At 39.8% G+C, this 20,221-nt stretch overlaps 1 protein-coding gene and 1 long non-coding RNA gene across 4 annotated transcripts; one reads left to right on the forward strand and one right to left on the reverse strand.

The window, feature by feature from the left end:
* Positions 1-1,867: 1,867 nt before the first annotated feature.
* tcea3 (transcription elongation factor A (SII), 3) lies at positions 1,868-11,600 on the reverse strand. Of its 3 annotated transcripts, XM_042425007.1 has the most exons (21): positions 11,229-11,600; positions 10,345-10,407; positions 10,040-10,145; positions 8,824-8,929; positions 7,126-7,638; positions 6,935-7,048; positions 6,546-6,647; positions 6,398-6,460; positions 6,206-6,307; positions 6,003-6,068; positions 5,560-5,619; positions 5,349-5,420; positions 4,995-5,063; positions 4,827-4,889; positions 4,661-4,735; positions 3,648-3,808; positions 3,460-3,516; positions 3,177-3,331; positions 2,841-2,987; positions 2,359-2,430; positions 1,868-2,258 (listed from the first exon to the last, which is right to left on the reverse strand). In XM_042425007.1, the coding sequence occupies exons 1-21, from the start codon at positions 11,295-11,297 to the stop codon at positions 2,250-2,252; spliced, it is 2,244 nt and encodes a 747-aa protein (XP_042280941.1). In that variant the 5' UTR covers positions 11,298-11,600; the 3' UTR covers positions 1,868-2,249. The 3 variants fall into 3 exon arrangements, with proteins under 3 accessions (XP_042280941.1, XP_042280942.1, XP_042280943.1); XM_042425008.1 differs by lacking the exons at positions 6,935-7,048; positions 7,126-7,638; positions 10,345-10,407; positions 11,229-11,600 and adding an exon at positions 6,748-6,817 and having other exon boundaries at positions 10,040-10,128; XM_042425009.1 differs by lacking the exons at positions 5,560-5,619; positions 6,003-6,068; positions 6,206-6,307; ... (2 more) ...; positions 6,935-7,048; positions 7,126-7,638 and having other exon boundaries at positions 11,229-11,484.
* A 1,588-nt stretch (positions 11,601-13,188) lies between these two features.
* Positions 13,189-18,439, forward strand: LOC121906224. Its single transcript, XR_006098578.1, has 3 exons — positions 13,189-13,376; positions 13,463-13,571; positions 17,878-18,439. It is a non-coding gene; the product is annotated as an uncharacterized LOC121906224 (long non-coding RNA).
* The last annotated feature ends 1,782 nt before the right edge of the window (positions 18,440-20,221 follow it).

Raw genomic sequence — 20,221 nt, forward strand, 5'->3', positions numbered from 1 at the left:
ATCTTAACAAAAAATAAAATTATCGGCTTCACAAAGAGAGTATGTATTGCAGGAGTATTGTTATTGTGTCCATAGCCGTTTATTTCGACCTCCACTGGTGAATTTTAAGACTTCAGATATTGTCTTTTGATCCTCAAATACTCAATTTTCATCTTAACATTTGCAGACAGTTATTTGAAGATGGCATTAACTGTTTAACAAAGAAACAAAACCGACAGATCATCGGCATACATGGATTTTTATCAATCTGGAGTTTTGGAGACTGTTTCACAGATACAACTTAGTTTTTCTATAATAGAGTGTAGATTAAAGTTTGACGGAAGTGACACTGATCGGACTGATTGCCTCCAAGCTACAAGGCGCAACATCCGCACAAAAGACATGTAGATTTTGTCTTCTCTATCATTACTTTTGAGAAAGCTAATAATGAGGCTAAAAAAGCTGATAATAATGAAAGCATGCAAAAAAAAAAGCTCTCAACTTTTATTAAAAGACAAGTTGAAACAACATAATGAATGATTTAAAATTGTGCATATTTGATCTGGCAATTTTTTGAGAGCATTATTCATTTGGAATAGAGTATTCAGAGTATAATTGTTTCAACAGCTTTCATTTTCTCACATCATTATTCACCAACTGTCGGGGACAGAGAGGTCACAGAGCAGAGCAGCTGCCACAAAGTGAAAATATGTTGCAGAGTCCGTTAACAAATGATTACAGAGCAAAGATTTGGGCTTCGCACATGTTATCTATCTTACTTGCTTGTGTGAGAATTTCTTTTGGCAATATGGTTTGATTTCTTTGAAATTCATATTTGATTTATTGTGCGTGTATCTGTTGAGTTCAAGTCGAATGTCAGGTGACTTTTTTCCTGCTTGCATTCAGATTTCAGGATGAAGGAGGAATGATGATGATGACACCAATGCCAATATATAGAATAACAGAGCCAGTGTTGATGCTCTCTAAGCTCTGCCTGCACATCAGCAGAAGACTTTTAATGGTGGAAATGATGCAGAAGAAGTAAATGAATGTGGTTTCAATGCACAGGAAACCAGATGGTGGATACTCAGCGAGAGGGCGGCAGGGAAGATTTTTCCTTTTCTTTCTTTTCATCTGACATACAGACCATATTTCTTAAATGCTCACTACATTTTATATACGATTTTAAATAGAAAAACATGATTGAGGGAGTATCATTTGCACATTGCTCAAGACACAACGCTTGAGTAAACATGTAAATATAAGATTCAACAGTGTTCAGGAAAGAGGTTTGTATTGTTGAATGCTGCTGAACGGCTTTAATACTGTCACGTTTAGTGTTCAGCAGCACTTCCCTCTGGCTTCACCAGCCTGTTGGACCGGCACTAACAAGAAGCATCTAATTTGTGGTTGGTAACCTGAGGAAAAAAATATTTAATTGTGGGAACTGATGCTGCCTGTGTTTGGCGGCACGATGCATTGTTGCCATCTACTGTGTGTTTACAGTGGTGCAACATATACATTTTTTCTTTTGATGTATATTTATCTGTGCAAAATGATTAATACCACAGATTAATTTATAGTAATTAATATACCAGTTGTATGTCTTGCAATCTTTGCAATGCAATTTTTGTGTGTGTGTGTATTTTCTCGGTTCATTTTCGGTCTCTATGTTCTTATTGGAATCATTTTGTAAAACTAGATACTGATAAGAATGCAAATAATCAAATAACTCCCACTAATTGTGCCCAAATACATTGACAAAAACAATATTGAAAAAATAATTTAAAAAACTATACTTAGATGCAAACTATAACGTAATCTGACTGATTGTCAAAATTGTTTAAAAACATGACATCATATAATATCATATCATATCAACATCATATTGATAATGTATGCAGTTTATTGGAATTTGATATATACAAAGTGAACGGCTATAATATGACACAGCATATGAACTGGATTATGATAGTCTTTCCATCATGACAGCACCGTGATTATTATTGATGTGTTCCAAATGGGTTGATTTCATGACTCAGTCATTGAACTGACATTCATGTTCAGGCTTCAATTCCATATAAAGAAAACCTTGATTATTAGCACATGCTTAAAAATCTCAGAAATTCAAGTAAAAAGTGTAAGAATATAACTATTTCTAAAAAAAAAAAATCACTAGCTGCAATCATTTATGAACTCCCTTCCCTCCCATTATAGAAAATATGAAGTTCAAAATGCTCAAAAATAATTGTGGTTTCACCTGGAAGGCATCAGCAGAACTGAAATTTAGAAAAAAGATTACAAAAGCATCAGACATCAAGATAAAACTTAGAACAAAGACATCATATTGAGCTCAAGGTGAAGGAGGAGGAGACTTACCTTCCAGCGGTTACCACACTCATTACACAGACAAAATGTGGTCATTGGCTCATCAGCACTGCGTGTCTGCACCTAGAACACACACACACACACACACACACACACACACACACAGGGAGCTTTGTAAGCTATGAGCAGAACATTACAATTATATCTAATTACTTAATTAAGGATTATTTACTAAACTCTCGAATCAGTGTTAATAAACTGACCAGTCTTTGCATCGTACAGCCCTAAAAATATACTTCTTAACAAAAATCTTAACAAAATAAATACATTTCTTGTTTTCCTTTTGCACTTCTGACCATTGGCCTCTCTTTGACTGCTGAGAGCAACAAGCATATGAAGAGATTTTAAAAATTCTACATATTACAGATTAATTACTCTCGAAATCCAGAATAAAAACCAATTTATTTTATTCCCACTGTCTAACCTGACTGAAAATACCAGCTACCACTCTGTCACTGAATGTGTGTATGTACCTGGTTGTAGGTGCAGTTCTTCTTCTTGCACTTGCCGCACTGCAGCAGGTCAGTGGTGGTGCCACCAGTTTTGGCCATCTGGTGCTCCCTGATGGCTTCCTGGGTGAGAACGTTCCTCAGCTGTTTCAGCTCGTCGCTGGCCATTTCCTACATACAGACAGAGATGTAAGAAAAAAGGAGCAGAAGGGACGGAGTCAAGTAAGAAAGGATGAAAGCAGAACTGAAATGTCAGAAAGGCGGAATTAGGATGAGCTAGAAGACAGCAAGTGTGATGGGAAGATAATTGAGTTGTATTACTCTCTACAGCAACATGAAAGGTGTTTCAGCACACTATACCTCAGCAGACATGGTGGCGATGCGGCTTAACTCGATGCTCCCTGCGAGGACGTTTCTGCGAAGCCCAGGGTTCTTTGGGTCCTTTAAGTTGCTGATGCGGCTGCGCACTCTGTTCTTATATTTCATATCAGTGGCCTTAATCTCCTGGTAGATAAGTGCAACCACAAAGTCAAGGAAGAATTCATTCCACTGTGTATCTGATGATACTAATAATGTCAAATGGGATGCTTTCCATTTGTCAAACCAACAATCACTGCAAATATTTAACTACACTGAAGGATATGATCTTCAATCTCTGCCGCCATGCTGTCACAGTTAGTTCCAAAGTCTCTGTAGTCGTCTGTGAGAAAAAAGAAACATTCATGTTAATCTGCACGCTGCAGTGATATTCATGTGTGTTCTTTATTGAATCTGTTTAAGTGAGCATATAGAGACGTTAGCTGCTGTGATGGAGTGTAATTTAAGCCTCACTGTCTGTGCGCAGGGCAGCTGCTATCATCTCGATGCATTTGTCTCTGATGGAGTCTCCAGTCGCCAGGTGAGGCGACAGCGGACCCCCGGCAGAGCTGAAGCCAGGCGACATGGGGCTGGTCGGGGTGGTGGGAGTTTTAGCTGCATCAGTTTTGCTCTTTCTGGAGAAAAGGACATACCAGAGCACCATGTCTATCTTTTTCTGGATCAGCATAGAATTTACTGAAGATTATTGAAAACATTTTTACAATGATATTAAATCTTAATAAATAAAACTATAAAAATGACATGTTAGCAAATAATTGTCTATTTACACATCCAGCAGAGACTGAATAACATAAATATTCATTTGGATTTGTATAAGTCAAATTTTTGCTCTCCTTTTAGCTCTGTTTTGTTCTCCACCAACTCCTGAGAAAAATATCTGGCTCTCGAGGAGCTCAATGCTCCACTATGTTCACCAAGTGGTCTCTAACTTTGCCCATCTGTTGTTTGTGCTGGGCAGATAGTGTACAGTGGGTTTATCAGAGCGTTTTCACTGAAAACAGCTGCCTGCTGCTAGAGACGAGGTTGATAAGGGCAGGGAGATTGTGAACTTGTGAAGTTGTGGGCCATAAAGCCATAAGACTGAACTGAAAGGCAATAATCTGTTGAACTGAGAGTATCTGCAGTCTGGTAATAATTTACCATCAAAATATTGATTAGTGCAGCTTAAGTGCAGGAATGTTGCTTTGAACTGAGTGTTGCCAAACAGCGCTGTGAAATATTCCCACTGAGACCATGTTTTGATATGAGAGTATTTACAAAATTAATGTTGTCACTGCAACACACTGTAAGGCTGCACAGAATTACAACTTGTTTTAAGTTACATTTAGTATAGCTTGTATTTGAAGTTTTTTCAAACACTGGAAGATAAAATTCACTTGTTCCCTACTCAAAACAATCAGCATTAATCTTATATTTAAGAAAATGACTTAGCTAAAAAAGTAGGTGATATTTTTATACTAAAATACCTTTCATTGCTGTCAGTTGAGGGCTTCCTCTGTGGAGGTGCAGGCTGAGAGGTCTTAGAGCCATGAGACTCTCTCCTATAACACAAAGTCAACATTATTATTGTATGTTATCCATTTTAAAAAAGCTGTGAAACTTGTAGTTGTGTGAAAAATGTTGCTCTGTTACCTTTCACCTGCTAGCTTCTTTGCTGGAGGTGAGCTGCTTTTCTTTGAATCGGTGGATTCCCGCCTAAATATTATGACATTTTCAGTAAATAAGTTTTCATCACCAAAGTTTGTTACAAATTACTTTACAATTATGAATGAGATATAAAGCAGTTCATACCAGTCCTACCTGTCAGGTTTGGAGTCAGTTGAATGACGTTTCACGGGTTGACCAGCCTTCGAGTCACAGGAGTCCTTCCTGCAACAAGAGAGCAACAGAGCTGAGACAAAGCTAAGAGTCGACAGCCATGTTAGCGGCTCTGTGAGTCTGAGGATCACCAAAATAATCAGGGGAGAGATTATGACTGAAGATATGTACCAAATTGTGGTCAAGAAATTTCACTTAACAGACCAACACAGCAATCCCCAGAGCCACGCTGCTAGCATGGCTAAAAACACACACTTGGGGTTATGTCAGATATGAAGCAGTGCAGATTAAAATATATTGTAGAGTGGAATCATTTATTTTCCTGCTCCTGCACACCTGTGTTTTTCTTTTTTGCCATCCAAACTGGGCTTTTTGGGAAGTGGCGGCTTAGAGTCAGACGAATCTTTCCTGACAAAAGGAAACATTTGTATGATTCTGTAACAAATCCAGCAATGGACAGTGACAGTAAAGTAAGGCACACTTCCTCAGGCACTAAAAACCAACAAAGACCTGTTCCAAAGGAGCTTCACACTTATGACTCTCCAACCTTTCTTTCTTGGCTTCCACTGAGTGTTTTTTAGACACTTTGCTATCCGATGAGTCTTTCCTGCAAGAAGAAAACAGTCTTGGAACCAACACAAGCTTTGTTCTTTTCACAGTCAGTTGAGCTAAAGATGTGACTATCCAGGGGCTCCAAATAATATGTCACAAAAACCAAAAAGGCCAAAAAGCTTCTCCTTTAGTGCAAAAATATGTCAAAATGGTTCAAATTAACCAAAATTCAAGACTTTTTTGGCTCAACAACAGTCCCAATCCTTATTATGTGGTCTTTCCTTTGTAGCCAAGTGAAAATAAAGTTTTTCTAGAAGCACGACACATTAAATAACTGTGCTACTAATTTCCGTGTCTCTAACATGCATCACATGTTTGCAACAGCAAAGTCACTTTTCAAGGATGAACAAAAGACAAAATAATTCCCAGATCCCGGACCTGTCTTTCTTCACGTGATCTGACGTCTTCTTCTGTGAAGGGGGTTTAGAGTCTGATGACTCCTTCCTGTTGTGGCAAACAACACAAGGATTCAAAGCAGAGAAGAAATGTCCAAATGAAATTTCAGACCTTTTTTTTCCAAAATATTCCTCCAAAACAGTGACTACATGCAGTTTGTAATGAGAAACTCCTCTGATCCACACCTTTCCTTTTTCCCATCCAGGGATGTCCGCTTTGGCGCAGGAGGAGGGTGAAGATGAAACGGGAGTGGAGGAAGAGGAGCGTTGGGGTCTGGAGGCTCTTTTCTAAATGCAAAGACACCTTTTTGAGTTGAATCACTTCACGATGAGTGAATATTATCAGCAAATACTGTGATGCAGCATGCAGACCCTGACCTTGGTGGTGGAGGATGAAGAGAAAGGGGTGCAATCGGAGCGTTGGAGTCCGGTGGAACTTTCCTGATGTGAAAATCAACATTTGAGTCTAAACTCACTCCGCCATCATTCACAAACATCCGTGCACGTAACCATAAACATGCCTGACCTCTCTTTCTTTACTTCCAGCGAAGGTCGCCTCGTCGGGGGAGAGGCGGACCGAGGAGCGTGAGGACGAGGATGTCCAGAGGAAGAATCTTTACTGTCCCTCCTGAACAAATGTCACAACAGGACAGATCAGAGTCAAGATCACATCAAGAAGCCCAGACGATGCAGCATGCGGTTCAAACAAATACAAAATCCTCACACACCTGAACGACCCATCACAGCATGCACCATGCACAGCGAGTATCCGGTTAGCCCTTGTGTCCAGTAAACACACTGTGGGAACAAATGTCAGTTCATATGAGTAACTCAGAAACTGTTGTGTCATGCACTATCAGCAGGAACATGTCAGTCTATCATGCTCTTCAGCTCATGCGGTGCAAGTGTCCCGACCTGTCTTTTTTCACGTCCACAGAGGGGCGTTTGACTGGGAGGGGAGGCCGAGCAGGTCGAGGAGGGGAGGGGAACCGGGTGGGATAAAGAACACTGCTGTCCAAGACTCCTCTCCTGAAATGAAGAATTCAATCTGAACCTCTGCAGGGTCTTATTGATCTAATCAAGTTTTGGGCCTCCACCTTTCTCACCTTTCAAATATTGGTTTGTGAGCGTCTGTCGGTTTGTCTCTCTGGGGCTCACTCGGTGGTCGCGGTGTGTTTATCGGCCTCTTGTGTCTGCTCTCTTCTCTGTGTTTGTCCTTCTTCATGTCATCTGCATAGCAGTGCTTCTTGCCCTCCTCAAGGTGTTTCTCCTTTCTGAGTTCTTCCACCTGTTTTATCTTTTTTGGTTCCTCCAGTGATCTTTCTTTCCTTGGTTCTGGCTTGTGTCTCTCACTCTGAAGGTCATGCTTCTGTTTCTTATCTATTTCCAGCTGGGGATCCTCTCCAGTTCTTGGCTTTTTGGCTTCTTCTAAATGCTTCTCTTTTCTGATTTCTTGCCCCTGCTTTTCATTTCCATCCAGGTGCTTTTCATCCCTGGGGTCGTCTGCGTGTCTCTTTTTGTTTTTGTGCTCGTCGTCGTGTTTTTCTTTTCTGTTTTTATCGGAGTGTTTTTTGTCAGGATCTAAATTGTGTTTCGGCTTGACGTCCAGTCTCCTGTGACTAACAGAAACAAAGGAAGTTTCATTTTGGCCTCTGTTCAAGAGACAGAAAACATATATTATGTTTTTTGTCAACTTAGAAGAGAATGAAGCACTTCAAGTGACTCCACATTAAAGCATATAACCACTTTCATAGCCTCTTTAGAAATATCCTGTTTCTGCACTTGTAAACATATCTGCCTTGAAAATGACTTTGAAAATTTGCCAAATCTCGGCCTCCAGAACAGAAATGACTTTAAGGTAAATTTCAGATGTCCTAATTTGATCACAGTAATACCCAAGTGCTCACAACAGAACCATCTGTTTTAACTGAGTTAGCTGACAGTCTGACGTCTTTATTGATTTTGGTTCTTTTCTATCTGTTCTTGGTGCTGAGTAAAATCCTCGGTAATTCAAGACATTGGCCTACTCTTGACATTGACTTTTTTCAATAAAACCAAAACACCTTGAAATTTGCTTCTTTTATATTTTCTCTGAGTCCTTTTTTTTGGGGGGGGGGGATACAACCTTGTGCCTTTCCTGTATCAGCATTAGTGTTACATTCGAGTCACAGAGCTGAGCACGTTTTTCTCTGAAGGACAAAAGAAGATAAAAGAAGGTCCTCCCAAGTTGTGACTCTCAATCCAAACAAAGATGGACAGGAAACAGTGACAACTTGAGAAATGGATTAAAAATCTTTTGTATTGTTCAGCGGATGGAATATCTTATCTTATCCAGATGGTTAGAGGAGCCTTTGAGGATCCTGGAAATACCTTCAAAACAGCAGAGAGTTTTGTTTAACGACCCTCTGAGTTTTTCAAACATCACCGGGTAATTATCTTTCAGTGAGACTGATTTTTACCACTGTGGCTTGAATGTTACCCCAATACATGAGAGGTATAAACAGTGCAACCTGCATCTCTAATTGATTCAATACAGGAAATGAAAAAGAGAAGAATTAAAAGAGAGTGGTGATTCTTTTTCTAAAGTCCCCATGGGAAATAAACAAACAAATGTGTTTACATGAAATTACATCATTTTAAAATAATTATTAGCTCACTGCTGGGTAGGCTACAAGAATTGCAGCACTGAAACATCCTGACACTTTCTTTCATAAACATCTCACCATTTGACCCAGAGTTTCCCCTAAAGCAATCAGGCCACACTAACCCCTGTGGGTCTGTGCAGCAAATGGGAAAGCACTGACCTGCTCTGCGTCTCAGAGGGTGATCTGTTCGGAGATGCTGCTGTTTTGCTGGAGTCAACACCATTCTTCATTTCGGCTGTTTTGTCAGTGTGAGAATGGCCAGAGTCTGTGTGTGTGTGGGGGGGGGGGGGGGGGGGGAGGGGGGGGGGAGAATCATATCAGCAAATCATGCAGCTCACTGATGTATTTATTGTACAAATGACTATTTAAAGGGGACCTATTATGTTCATTTCCAGCTCTATATTTTTATTCTGGGACTCCAGTTGAGTAGCTTTGCATTATTCACAGTTCAAAAAAACCTATTTATCTTTTACTGGCCCTTTATGCAGCCCCACAGTTCAGCCTGTCTCTTAACAGGCAGTTTTAGCTCCTGTCTCTTTAATGCGCCCCCCAAATGAGCCTACTCTGTTCTGATTGGCCAGCTTTCCAGAAGCCTGCCGAGGGGCAGCCATATCAGAGTCATGTTAAGTCACTGCTGATGCAAACCCAACATTTCCTGCTTTACTGCTCCAAATTAAAAGCTTAAAAGCTTTAAATTACTAAATAACAGGAGACTTTTATTGTGAAGAATTTACAGGAAATAAAACATGTTCCTCAACAAATTAGCAGAGCTCCGTTTAGAGGCGTTAAAAACTGGTCGACACAACAACATATGGAGATATTTGTAGCTGTTAGCTCAGCAGATCAGTTAGAAATAAGGGAGAAATAGTAAAAGCAGAAACAGCCACAGTGATGATGATGTTTGATGAGGAGCTGCAGACGACCAGCACAACTCCAACAGGTAAACAACTTATTTTCTTTGCCTGCCGTGTAATGGAAAAACACTCACAGCGTGCCAGCTCGACTCAAGTCATGGCTCGGCGTGACTACCCCCAAAACAATGAAAAACGCCATAATGTTAGCGGAGTGGAGCAGTGACCTTCCGCTGTGCCTGTGGCAGATGACCATATAAAGAAATCCGTCACAAGTTGACATCAGCTCGGGCTGAAAGTAGAAAAAACCGTTGGAAACCGAGCTTTCAGAGCAGTCTGAAGCTGGTGCTTTTTGCTCACAAGGATTACTTTTACATATGTTTACTTCATTATTTGACACTATGGCCACATTTAATATAAACATCTGACATTGTAACATTATATATATATGACTGAAAATAAGGAAAAGCATAATAGGTCCCCTTTAACTGCTTGATAAATCATGTATCTACAAAGTTAAGTACCCAGAAGTCTTTTCCAGTCTTTAATGAGGACTTTTGCCAAAGCAATGACTTCCTCATCTGTGCAGTGCTTCCTGATACCATTCACCGACATGCCGATCCTTGTTTCCTAAAACACATACATAAATATATACTATTTAAGCTTCAGTAATCATTCATTTAATTCACATGCTGATGTGAGGCGCTTCCTACTAACAATGTTAAAACTGTACACTAACCAAATATAATGCACTCCTGTTGAATATATATATTGTGTGTATGTGTGTGTGTGTGTGTGTGTGTGTGTAAGAGAGAGAGAGAGAGTCTACCTGGAGAAGTTTCAGTGTCATATTGAATCCTTTCAGTTCCCTCAGCAGGTCCATGGCACCTTCCTGCACACACGAAGTCACAGCACGTTATTTAGACTTTTCACCTCTAAATCCTTAAATCTGCCAAACATATTTATACATAGATGTGTAATAACGGAGTTACATACAGAATTAGTTGCATGCAATTTTGAACATTTTAAAAGGAAACCAAAAACTAAGTAATCAGTAACAGTTTCACTTCTGTATTTTTCATCTGCAAATTAGACAAAAATACTCTTAAATAAAACCAAATAATAAATCAAATTAAGCATTCCATGAGGTTTTCTGTATCTGTCTGCTTTATTCTGATCATGGGCCAAGTTTTCATACGTTTTTATGAACTAACGCGTTATCATTTACGGCACTGTAACTGTGCGAGGGCGCCATGAAACAACATCCTGGTTGCAGATTCAGTCACAACACACACACACACACACACAAACACACACGACCTTGCCCACAGGCCGCGTTGTTTACTTTCTGCTGTGTACGTGAGTTACTGTTTAATATGACAACCAGCAAACGATTTGCAAAAAGCAGCCGAGAAGTTGACAAATCTTGACCCATAACACGCAGCACACTTGGGTACTAAAACGTTCTGCAAGCGGGATCTATACAAACCCGCGCCAAACACCTGTTGACCATTTGTCACCGTACACTCAGGCTCATGTTACAATTGTGCAGACTTTACAAATACTCTGACTCAGTGGAAATCAAACATATCCCCTTCATAAACCTGTAGGAAACCAAAAACGTCATTTTCAGAGGAGACATTAACGGGCCTTCTGCGCGGCACGAGGTGGCAGGACAACGCGCCACCTGTGGGTGTCAAAATACAATCTCACCGTGTTATTTCTAGACACCATCTTGTCCAGTTTTTTTGCAATCCGGATGAGATCTTCCTCTCGCGTCATCGCTGCATTTAATCGGCTTTGCGCGAAAGAATAACGTCGATTGGATACTCAATAAAAACCGAGAAATGAAATAAAAAGTTTGGATCCGCTGCAGATCGGACTTTACGCACGGCGCACTCCATTCAGCCCAGAGGCGTGTCCTGCTGCAGGAGCCCAGCTGACCACCACGACACGTGACAACAACTAAAAATATAGACACTGTAGTAGACACATGGGACAACACAAATCTACAATATGAGATGATTCATTCAAAGTCATTTAAACTGTGTTTCAGACATTTAAAATGCGTCCTCATATGCACGATCCAAGCAGCCAAATTTAACTTTGAGCTTTTTTTATTTTATAATTTTATTGGCGGCTCCATATTCTGTCCATATTTATCTGTATTTTTGGCTGCATTATATCACAAGTGTGTGTGTGTGTGTGTGTGTGTGTGTGTGTGTGTGTAAGATGTTGGTTCTCAACTCAAACCAGGTCACTGTCTAATGATTAATCTTTCCAAATTGAAGGCAGGGCGCAGTGTGCACTCCAGTTATTTGCACACCAGCGCCAGCTGCTTCTGTGCCAAAGAGCGACTTGACCCTGGATCACAGTTTACTACATATGTATTACTTCACCCACAACTCCACCACGTTTGAACTAAAACGATCGTCTGCATTTTTATGTTTAGAGTCTTTGCAGATGCGGAAAAGCAGAATAGAGATTTTCACTTTCACTTACAAAAAAAAAAAAAAACTGTATCTGGATTTGTTTATGAGTTACAACCACCAGATGGTGCTATTGTGTAACTTTACAGTCCAGGTAACTCCACAAACCAACTTATCAGACCCTTTTATGAGAATTCATTTCTTATTTCTCTTTTGAAACAACTGACCTTGTACCAGCTTTTGTGTTTTTTCAAGGCCATCTCTGGTGCACCCTATAGTTTTAGAGGAAGCTTTGTGCAAATTAGAAAAAAAACTGTGTAGTGCAGACTCTGGAGAGCTTTTTAAATAATGTAGCCCACCTTTTTCTTTTCTTTTTTCTTTTTCTTTTCAAGGAACTTGACTGCAGAAAGATTTAGTGTAAAAGTATGAATATTGACACTGTGGAGCTGTTTTCCAAGAAACGCAGAGACACTCAGTGTTTGAAGTGATAATATTGAACTGGAATGATATTATTTTAAAATGTCTTGAGCCTTTAATTGCACTAGTCTCTGCTGGTCAGTCCTCCTTTGAATCCTGTGGTGTATACAGTGAGTTAGCTGAGGTCAGTTAAACAAACATTCAGAGAATGAAATGACTTGAGAATACTCCAGCAAGTGCTTTTGACAAGGTCCTTTTGTATGCTAGTAAAAATGTGTTTATATCTCATCTCTGACAACTTCTTGGAAGCAATCACTTACAGACTGTTTTCATAGGAAATATCTTTTCTGGGGAAACATGCTCCCAGAACTTTAAGGCATTAAGCTTTTACTCCCCCAGTCCATCGGGAACTGAGCCTTGCTACAGTTCAAATCTCAGAGACGTTCCTGCTGCTGGATGTGTGTAGAGCTGTGGAAAGCGAGGCCGTGAAGGACAAGTTCCAACAGTTTGTTACTGAAGTTATATCAAATATAAGTGGGGTAAAGACGTCAGGTTTTAATTGGTTTGGATTCTCTGTCTAGAAATGTACGCATACCCAACATTTTATATGGACACAGTTTATGTAGACAGCAATGCTCTAACTTAATTGTATATCATTACAGAGCAGTATTGGCTGGAAAAGTTAAATGTCTGCCCTAAAGGTAAAGTGTAAGTGTTCTTGTTTTTCTGTACAACACTGTATTCAGATTTAAATCCCTAAAAGATGAAGCATATCCCAATAATCTGAGAGCAAACTGTGACAGTCTTGTTCTTTTGTGCAGGGATTTGAAGATAACTGTGTTAATGACGGCAGGTGAAAGTACAGGTTAAGAGCTTGTCTTGAGCAAAGAGTATTATCTCTTTACACCGTTCTTACACAACAGGCTGAGTGTGTAACCCGTCCCTGCCTCCCTCCCTGAAGACAGCACTTTGTCTGGCAGGTGCCAACTCGAGAAGTGGGACAGGTCACCGTGAGGTAAGAGGGGAAGCAGGCCAAGAGGAAGAACCAGTGATCAAGATCAGCCCGCAACATCCTCTAACACTGTGTACTAAACCCTTCAGCTTGGGGCTCTGGGTAGGAAAAGCAGAGGATGAAGAAAAAGAGCTGCTGCAACCTCTGACCTCTTTCCCAAACTGTCTGATCTCTTCACTCTTAAGAAAAGAACTCTGCGTAAGTACACCTTGTTCCACCTTAATTTAGGCTAATGCACGGAAGAAAGTTTTTTTAAGAAGCACTGATGACGTGAATGCAAAATGAAAAATATTCCGACTTACTGGTTTTCCCTCAATCTATTTGCAGTTACAAAGGAGCCATTGTGGAAAACAATTCAATTACTCTGCTTAAGTGCAGTTTTTAGGTACTTGTACATTACTTGAGTATTCCCATATCATGCTATTTCAGCTTCTACATTCTAATTATTTAATTATATTATAATTATTGCATTATTTCAGAGGCAAATATTGCAGATTTTACACCACTGCATTTATTTGACAACTAATGTTTCATATTACAATTTTACACACAAACACGTGATTAATTTATGATTAAGGCCTTTATAGATTATGACATTAATATATACAAACAAACCAACAACAGCAGTAAAATGATACTCACACATGTGTGTATCAGTAATAATAATCTAGTAATATAATCTATAATAATATGGAGTCCATTCTGCTGCATGATGAGCACTTTTACTTTTGATACTTTAAACCTGCAAAAACGGATTTTTGGGGCACTTTAGGGCAGCAGAACAAGCTATAAACACAACATATGATCATCTTTTAAGTTGATATGGCAAACAAATAGTTGCCTATTTTTACATCCAGCAGACATATAGCAACAGCTCTGGTTTGGTTTTCACCAACTCCTGCGCAAGATATCTGTCTCTTTATCTGTTAAGTGCTCAACTATATTTACCAGCCAGTCACTAACATTGTTGGTGAGGCGTTTGGTTTGATGCTTGGCAGGTAACATACTGCAGATTTTTATAGCTTGTTTGCTGAAAACAGCTGTCTGCATCTAGAAATGGCATGCAGGAGAGTGGTAAGAGTGAACCAAAGCAATAAAGTTGCAGGCTACATAATCAAAACGATGAACTGGAAGAATGAAATCTTTTATATCACAAAGCATGTGCAATATTTTACATATCTTTTTTATTTTGCTGTATGCTTATTTATTATTGTGTCCTTGGTGTATCATTGTACTGTTCTGTTGGCAAAGTATTGTAGTTGAAGTTGATTACTGCTGTGTGCAGCACTATTGCCCAAGTCAAACTTTCCCTCTGGCACAATAAAGTACGTCTAATCTAATATAATTTAGGGTTAAGTAAATAATTTGTGTCTCCATCTCAGATGTACACACACAACAGCAGACATGGAAAAGAAATATTTGTATCCTTTGAGACAGTTGAAATGGTTTTGCAGAAAGGAGCAGGTTTCTGTTTTTTTGCGAAGTCGATGAATCTCTCCTCAGTCTGGTTTCCTGGGGGCGCTCAGGCTCTATATGGTTACATAACTGCATCTGTGTGCATTCCCATACGCTGCACCGAAGCACCCTGAGCTTCTGCTGCCAGGTTTGAGAGTCTGTCATTAGTCTCTCGGGTTCTGACCACATCAAGTCCTATCTTGTCTTTGCATCTGACTGCGGTAGAAAGTTAAAGGCGTACTACTGTGTCGGTCGAGCTTTCCAAGCAGACAGAGGAAAGTGGTCCTGCATTCTCTCACCGTACGTCCCACATGTTTTAACAGACAAAGAGTTAATGCAGATCCAACAGGGAACATCCAGCAGTCTTACTTTCCTCTCTGTGCACCTCGCCCAGAGTTGGTGTCTCTGCCAGTCACAGACCAGAGACGCCAGGCCTGGGCAATTATGGCAATTTTTGGATGACATCAGACCAGAAAATGAATGATTTCATTTAGCTGTCAATTTTTTTCTGTATCTGGTGTAGGATGCAGAACCTGTAATAGAGCATGTCAAAACAGAGTGGGAGAATTGTTTAGACGTTCTGCACATCTGCAGTTGGCAGGAAGGTATTCCCAGCCTGGTGGGGTTGGTTTCTCTGCTAATAATGACCACTGTTTGGTGTTGGCGCTCGCAAGAAAGTAGGCTGAAACCTTCCCGTAGAGGTTGGACCACCCAAAGACTTTAAGGACATCGTTGTACCTTCAGCTGTCTCTAAGTCTCTATTTACTGCCACACACACACACACACGCCAAATCTGCCATATCCAAAACTGTTTTGGTGGTGCCACCTTTAGACTATGTTTGACCAAAATAACCGGTGGTGCCACCGTTAGACACAATCCAACCAAAATAACTAAATGACTAACCAAACTAAATCTGAATTATGCACTGAGTAAAGGATGTCTAACCCAACTCCTGACTTGCTTTGGAAACGACAAAAGTACCGTTATTGTATGTCACCCGAACTGCAGATTATGAGGAAATGAGACAGAGGAAATGATTTACCCTATAGCCAAACAATACATCAGTGATGCCTTTAAAGGCACATAAAGCTGGAAAGGGATATGTAAAATATGTACTATAACTTATCCACAACCGTCAATTACACACTGGCACAGTGGACAGACACTGAGTCATTTGTATAGTGTGTCTGCAAAAAGATCCTGTGGTTCTTCCCAAGGCTGCGATTTGATCTCAGAGCTCTCTCCGCTTGTGCTTGAGCCTCAGCTTTATGCTGACAAACAAGTGCATAACCTCTTTGGCTTGAGGCACAGAGGGATAAATCCATCAAAATAAACAACCAAATCAGCCTGTCATGAATGGGAGAGCGGCTCAAAAAAAAAGAACGCTGCAATTTCATGCGTCAATAACGTCAAGCCTCTGCTTTTATGTCTTCATTCAAAAACTGTAACTACTAAATCCACACGTCTTGTAAGGTTTGTTTTAGCTTAAATTACAACCTGGTATTCAGGGGAGCTCTGAAATATCGGTCACCAGTATGGCTCATGTAATAGACAACAACACAGTCAAATGACATGAAGCCAAATGGAAACCAGACTCCAGAATTACAAGAGTGAAAATATTTGCAGTATATTTATTTCTTCCTGTGAAGCAAAAAGCAAGTAATGCACTCGTGAAAGGATACAGCTTTACCAACTGAACCTTGTGACAGGACTCAAACCTCAGCAGTAATGTGGGTGAATTAACTGCTGTGTGAACCGTAACACTTCCTCACACCTCTCAGGTTAGACTGAGGTCTGTCTCACTTCTTGCTCATCAGCTCTGGCCACAGTTTGTTCAACTGTAGCAGTGTTATAGGGTCTGGAAGTCATTGGCCATTACCAGACAGGAAGACCATCAAGTTGCATTATGGGAATTGTAGGATCTAATGGTTGCCCAAATATCTCAGCCTCTACTGCATCAATTTTTTACCTTTTTTCAAATCTGTCTCTCACATGTCCCCCAATTTTTTGGGAGAGCAAAACTAAATCAAATTAGTATATTTTTTAGTCCCAGTGGCCAACATTTTACCACCAGTATCCTATCAGTGGTGTGGTCTAAGGGAACAGATTCAAACACTGTAGGAACCAAAATAGATGTGAACAAGCTTCAGTGGACAGAAATGTATTTTGAGCTGTTTTCAAAATGGGTTCTGACACATGTAATGTATTTTGTCTGCTAGCTACAGTTTATCAGTATTACCTGGCTGGGTTGATTCGAAAACTCTTAACACAACTTTTTATATTTTTAATAATAAATATTTTTAATAAACTGATCAAACATAGTAACCAACTGCTGTAGTTTAAAACTAGCTCAAACTGAGAACAGTCAGTTAACAAATAATTAATGTTACTGATTAATTAGATCATTTAAGCCATGTTAAAAAAAATCCCCTCCAGACAAAATACTCGGAATAATAATTTGGGTCTAATATGGTTTTTCCACAAAAAAAGTTCAATTACCTCATTAAAAATTCTCTCTCCCTTACTGAAAAATCCAGAATCAAATATTTTTAGTTTCAAAAGTGTAACTGCTTGACAAGATGTCTCCTACTTCATTGTAAAGTCCAATCTCAGTGTTTGTGCACTGGAGGCTTCAAGTTTCCACATCATTGTTGTGTAAGTTGTTTACTGGACCGCGATTGGCCTAAAACAATTTGTGATGTCATAAATCGCGTTTATATGTACACTCAAATTTTTGGAGAGTGTAGAGAAACATTCCTCGAGTAGATAAATCTGAAAATAGCCTTCTGGTGTCAAACTTTGCACATACATCATTCATCACAGTGAAGCTCAGACATCCAACTGAAGGAACAAGAAGAAAAACAGATTTTTGAGTGCAGGAGGACTTTAAGAAATGTGTGTGACTGTCAGCCATTTTAAATTCAGATTTTACCTATTGCTATGTTAACTCTAGATTTTTGCCCCCACCCCACAAAAAAAGACAGATCACACTATTACATACACTACTTGTCTGCAAGTTGACCATTTACTATACATTTCTTCCCTCAGCTGGAACCGTGTGGGAGGAGCTGAAAACAGTTAAATCGGGAACAAAACAAAAATAAACATTCAAAAGAAAGAAAATCAGCTTATGGGAAGAAAAAAAAACCTAGCATGAGGGGCTATCCAAACATCTTTCAGCTGTGTTTGTTTCAGGTTTGTGGTGGATTTATTACTACCACATGAGACTGCAACAACCCAAAGGAAACGGGTGAATCCTGTCCAAGAGCTCCGATGAAAAAAAAACCCCTTCTGATGGCCTTGGAGGTCACCCCAAGGTCAACACAAGCAGACTTGTTAATGCGTGGGTGATGTCATGACCAGGAGGTCTCCAGTGATGATGTCAGGCTATATACTAATGACTGTGTGTGTGTGTTAGAGAGAGTGAATGCATGCTGTGGGTGTGTTTCTGTGTCTTTTGGGGGAGGTGGGAGACAGATGATGTGTCTATTTGTTTCTGTTTTGGTTCGCTGACAGCACACAGACACCCTCTGTGTATGTGGGGTCCAGGAAGTAAAAAAGTCTCTAAGCAGAGGAGGTGTCTCTGAGGACAGGACCCCGTAACTCATCTGCTCCCACTTCCTTCCTGAAAAATCACATGACATCAATGTATGCTCTATTAAAACATCAAAGTCATTTTGCTCTATTTTTTTTTCACTTTATGTTATTTTTGACTGCTGAGTTCTAGCTTGCTTTATGCAACCCTGACTAGAGAATATCTACCTGAATTATCCATAGAAATGGACATCTAGGACATCTGTCTTTCCTCAAGAGGAGATCTGTCTTGAGGATATCTGTCCTTCCTCGAGAGGAGAAGGACTAAACAGAGGAAAACAGAAAGATTATGAAGATGAGGAAAAGCGATGTTATCCAATCAAATCATTAATTATATCCGTGCCCAAAGAGCTGTGGAAACCAGGTTATTGTGTTACATCACTCGGGTGAAAGCCAAAGGTTACAACTGGCTGCCATACTTGAGCAGGGATATTTGCTCCTCTGTAACCCTATCTGAAGTTAACAGGTGTTGCAGTCTTTACTGTAGATTTGGAAGACAGTGACGCAGCTCTCACTTGTAACTTTTCCAGGTCTGAATTTGGTACAGTAGAGAAATACTGCAAGAAAGTTCAGTAGTGGCTCCATAAATTTAGAGAAAAAACAACAACTCCATACTGATTCTGTCAATTTCCCATTAAAATAAAATAACAAAGAAAAAATTGTAGGAGAAAGACTAGAAATCTCTATTTAAAGCAACAGTTTGCCATTTTATTTGATCAAGACCACTCTCACATCTGTCTAGTCAATATGGAGCTATGTTAATATGAAGCTGATTAGCTTAGCGTAGCATAGTTTAGCACAAAGACTCCTCCACCTACCAGCACCTATAAAGCTCACTATTTAACACGTCTCTTTATTTGGTATACAAACAAATATATATAAAGTTTATAATCAACAAGTTGCGGTTTTATGATGGGCCATGTGCTGGACTGAGCAGTAACTTTTTTCTTGGCAACCTCACGATGATGGCAAGACCTCACACAATTATTGCTTACAGCCAAGAATAAGTCCGCCACATGACCCCCCGTAAAACTTCTTAAATTTCAGTCACTCTCCAGTTTCTTTCTTTATGGTAAGCTAAGCTAACAAGCTGCTGGCTCTAGTCTTATATGTACTGGACAGATATGAGAGTGGTATCAATTTTATCGTCTAACTCTCTGAAAGAAAGCAAATAAGCAAAATGTTGAACCATTGCTTTAAATAGGCTGGCAAAGACTAGAAGGCTGGAGAACACTGAAACCTCATGTGCTCCTTGTCCTTTCTGTACAATGTCCAAATTTTATAATTTTACCCTCTGGAAAAGTAGAGGCTTGTGTCCGATGTAGGTTGACATAAGTGGATGAGGCAGGTTGTTCCAAATCCGCACGTTTATACTGGTCATACACTTTCAGCCGGTCAGGATAAAAACCAGTGTATGGAAAATGAACTGGCCAAAGTCCACAACGGACTGACCAAAGTCAACATCCCGCTCTGAAGATCTGAACTATATAATTGTTTTATTAATAAGAAAATACATCCTCAGCTAGGTATTTGAAATAACAGTTAATGATAAGTTACTGAAGCTATCACATGAAGGAAAAGTTTTTTAACGTCTTCCTTAGGTCGCCCGGCCTACGCCACATCTTTGAACAATAAACTCTTGGTGGACAGACAAAATGATTTCATGAGAAAAGGAACTGCTCCGTTTTATATCTCGCTATAAAAACGGACTGAGAAGAATTAAAATGATCAACAAAACAGCTGGAGCTCACAATGGTAATTACACGCTCACAACTCACTCCCTCTGACGGTTTAACAA

This window comes from Thunnus maccoyii, chromosome 10 (genome assembly GCF_910596095.1).
Source record: "Thunnus maccoyii chromosome 10, fThuMac1.1, whole genome shotgun sequence".
In the NCBI taxonomy this organism is placed as follows: domain Eukaryota; kingdom Metazoa; phylum Chordata; class Actinopteri; order Scombriformes; family Scombridae; genus Thunnus; species Thunnus maccoyii.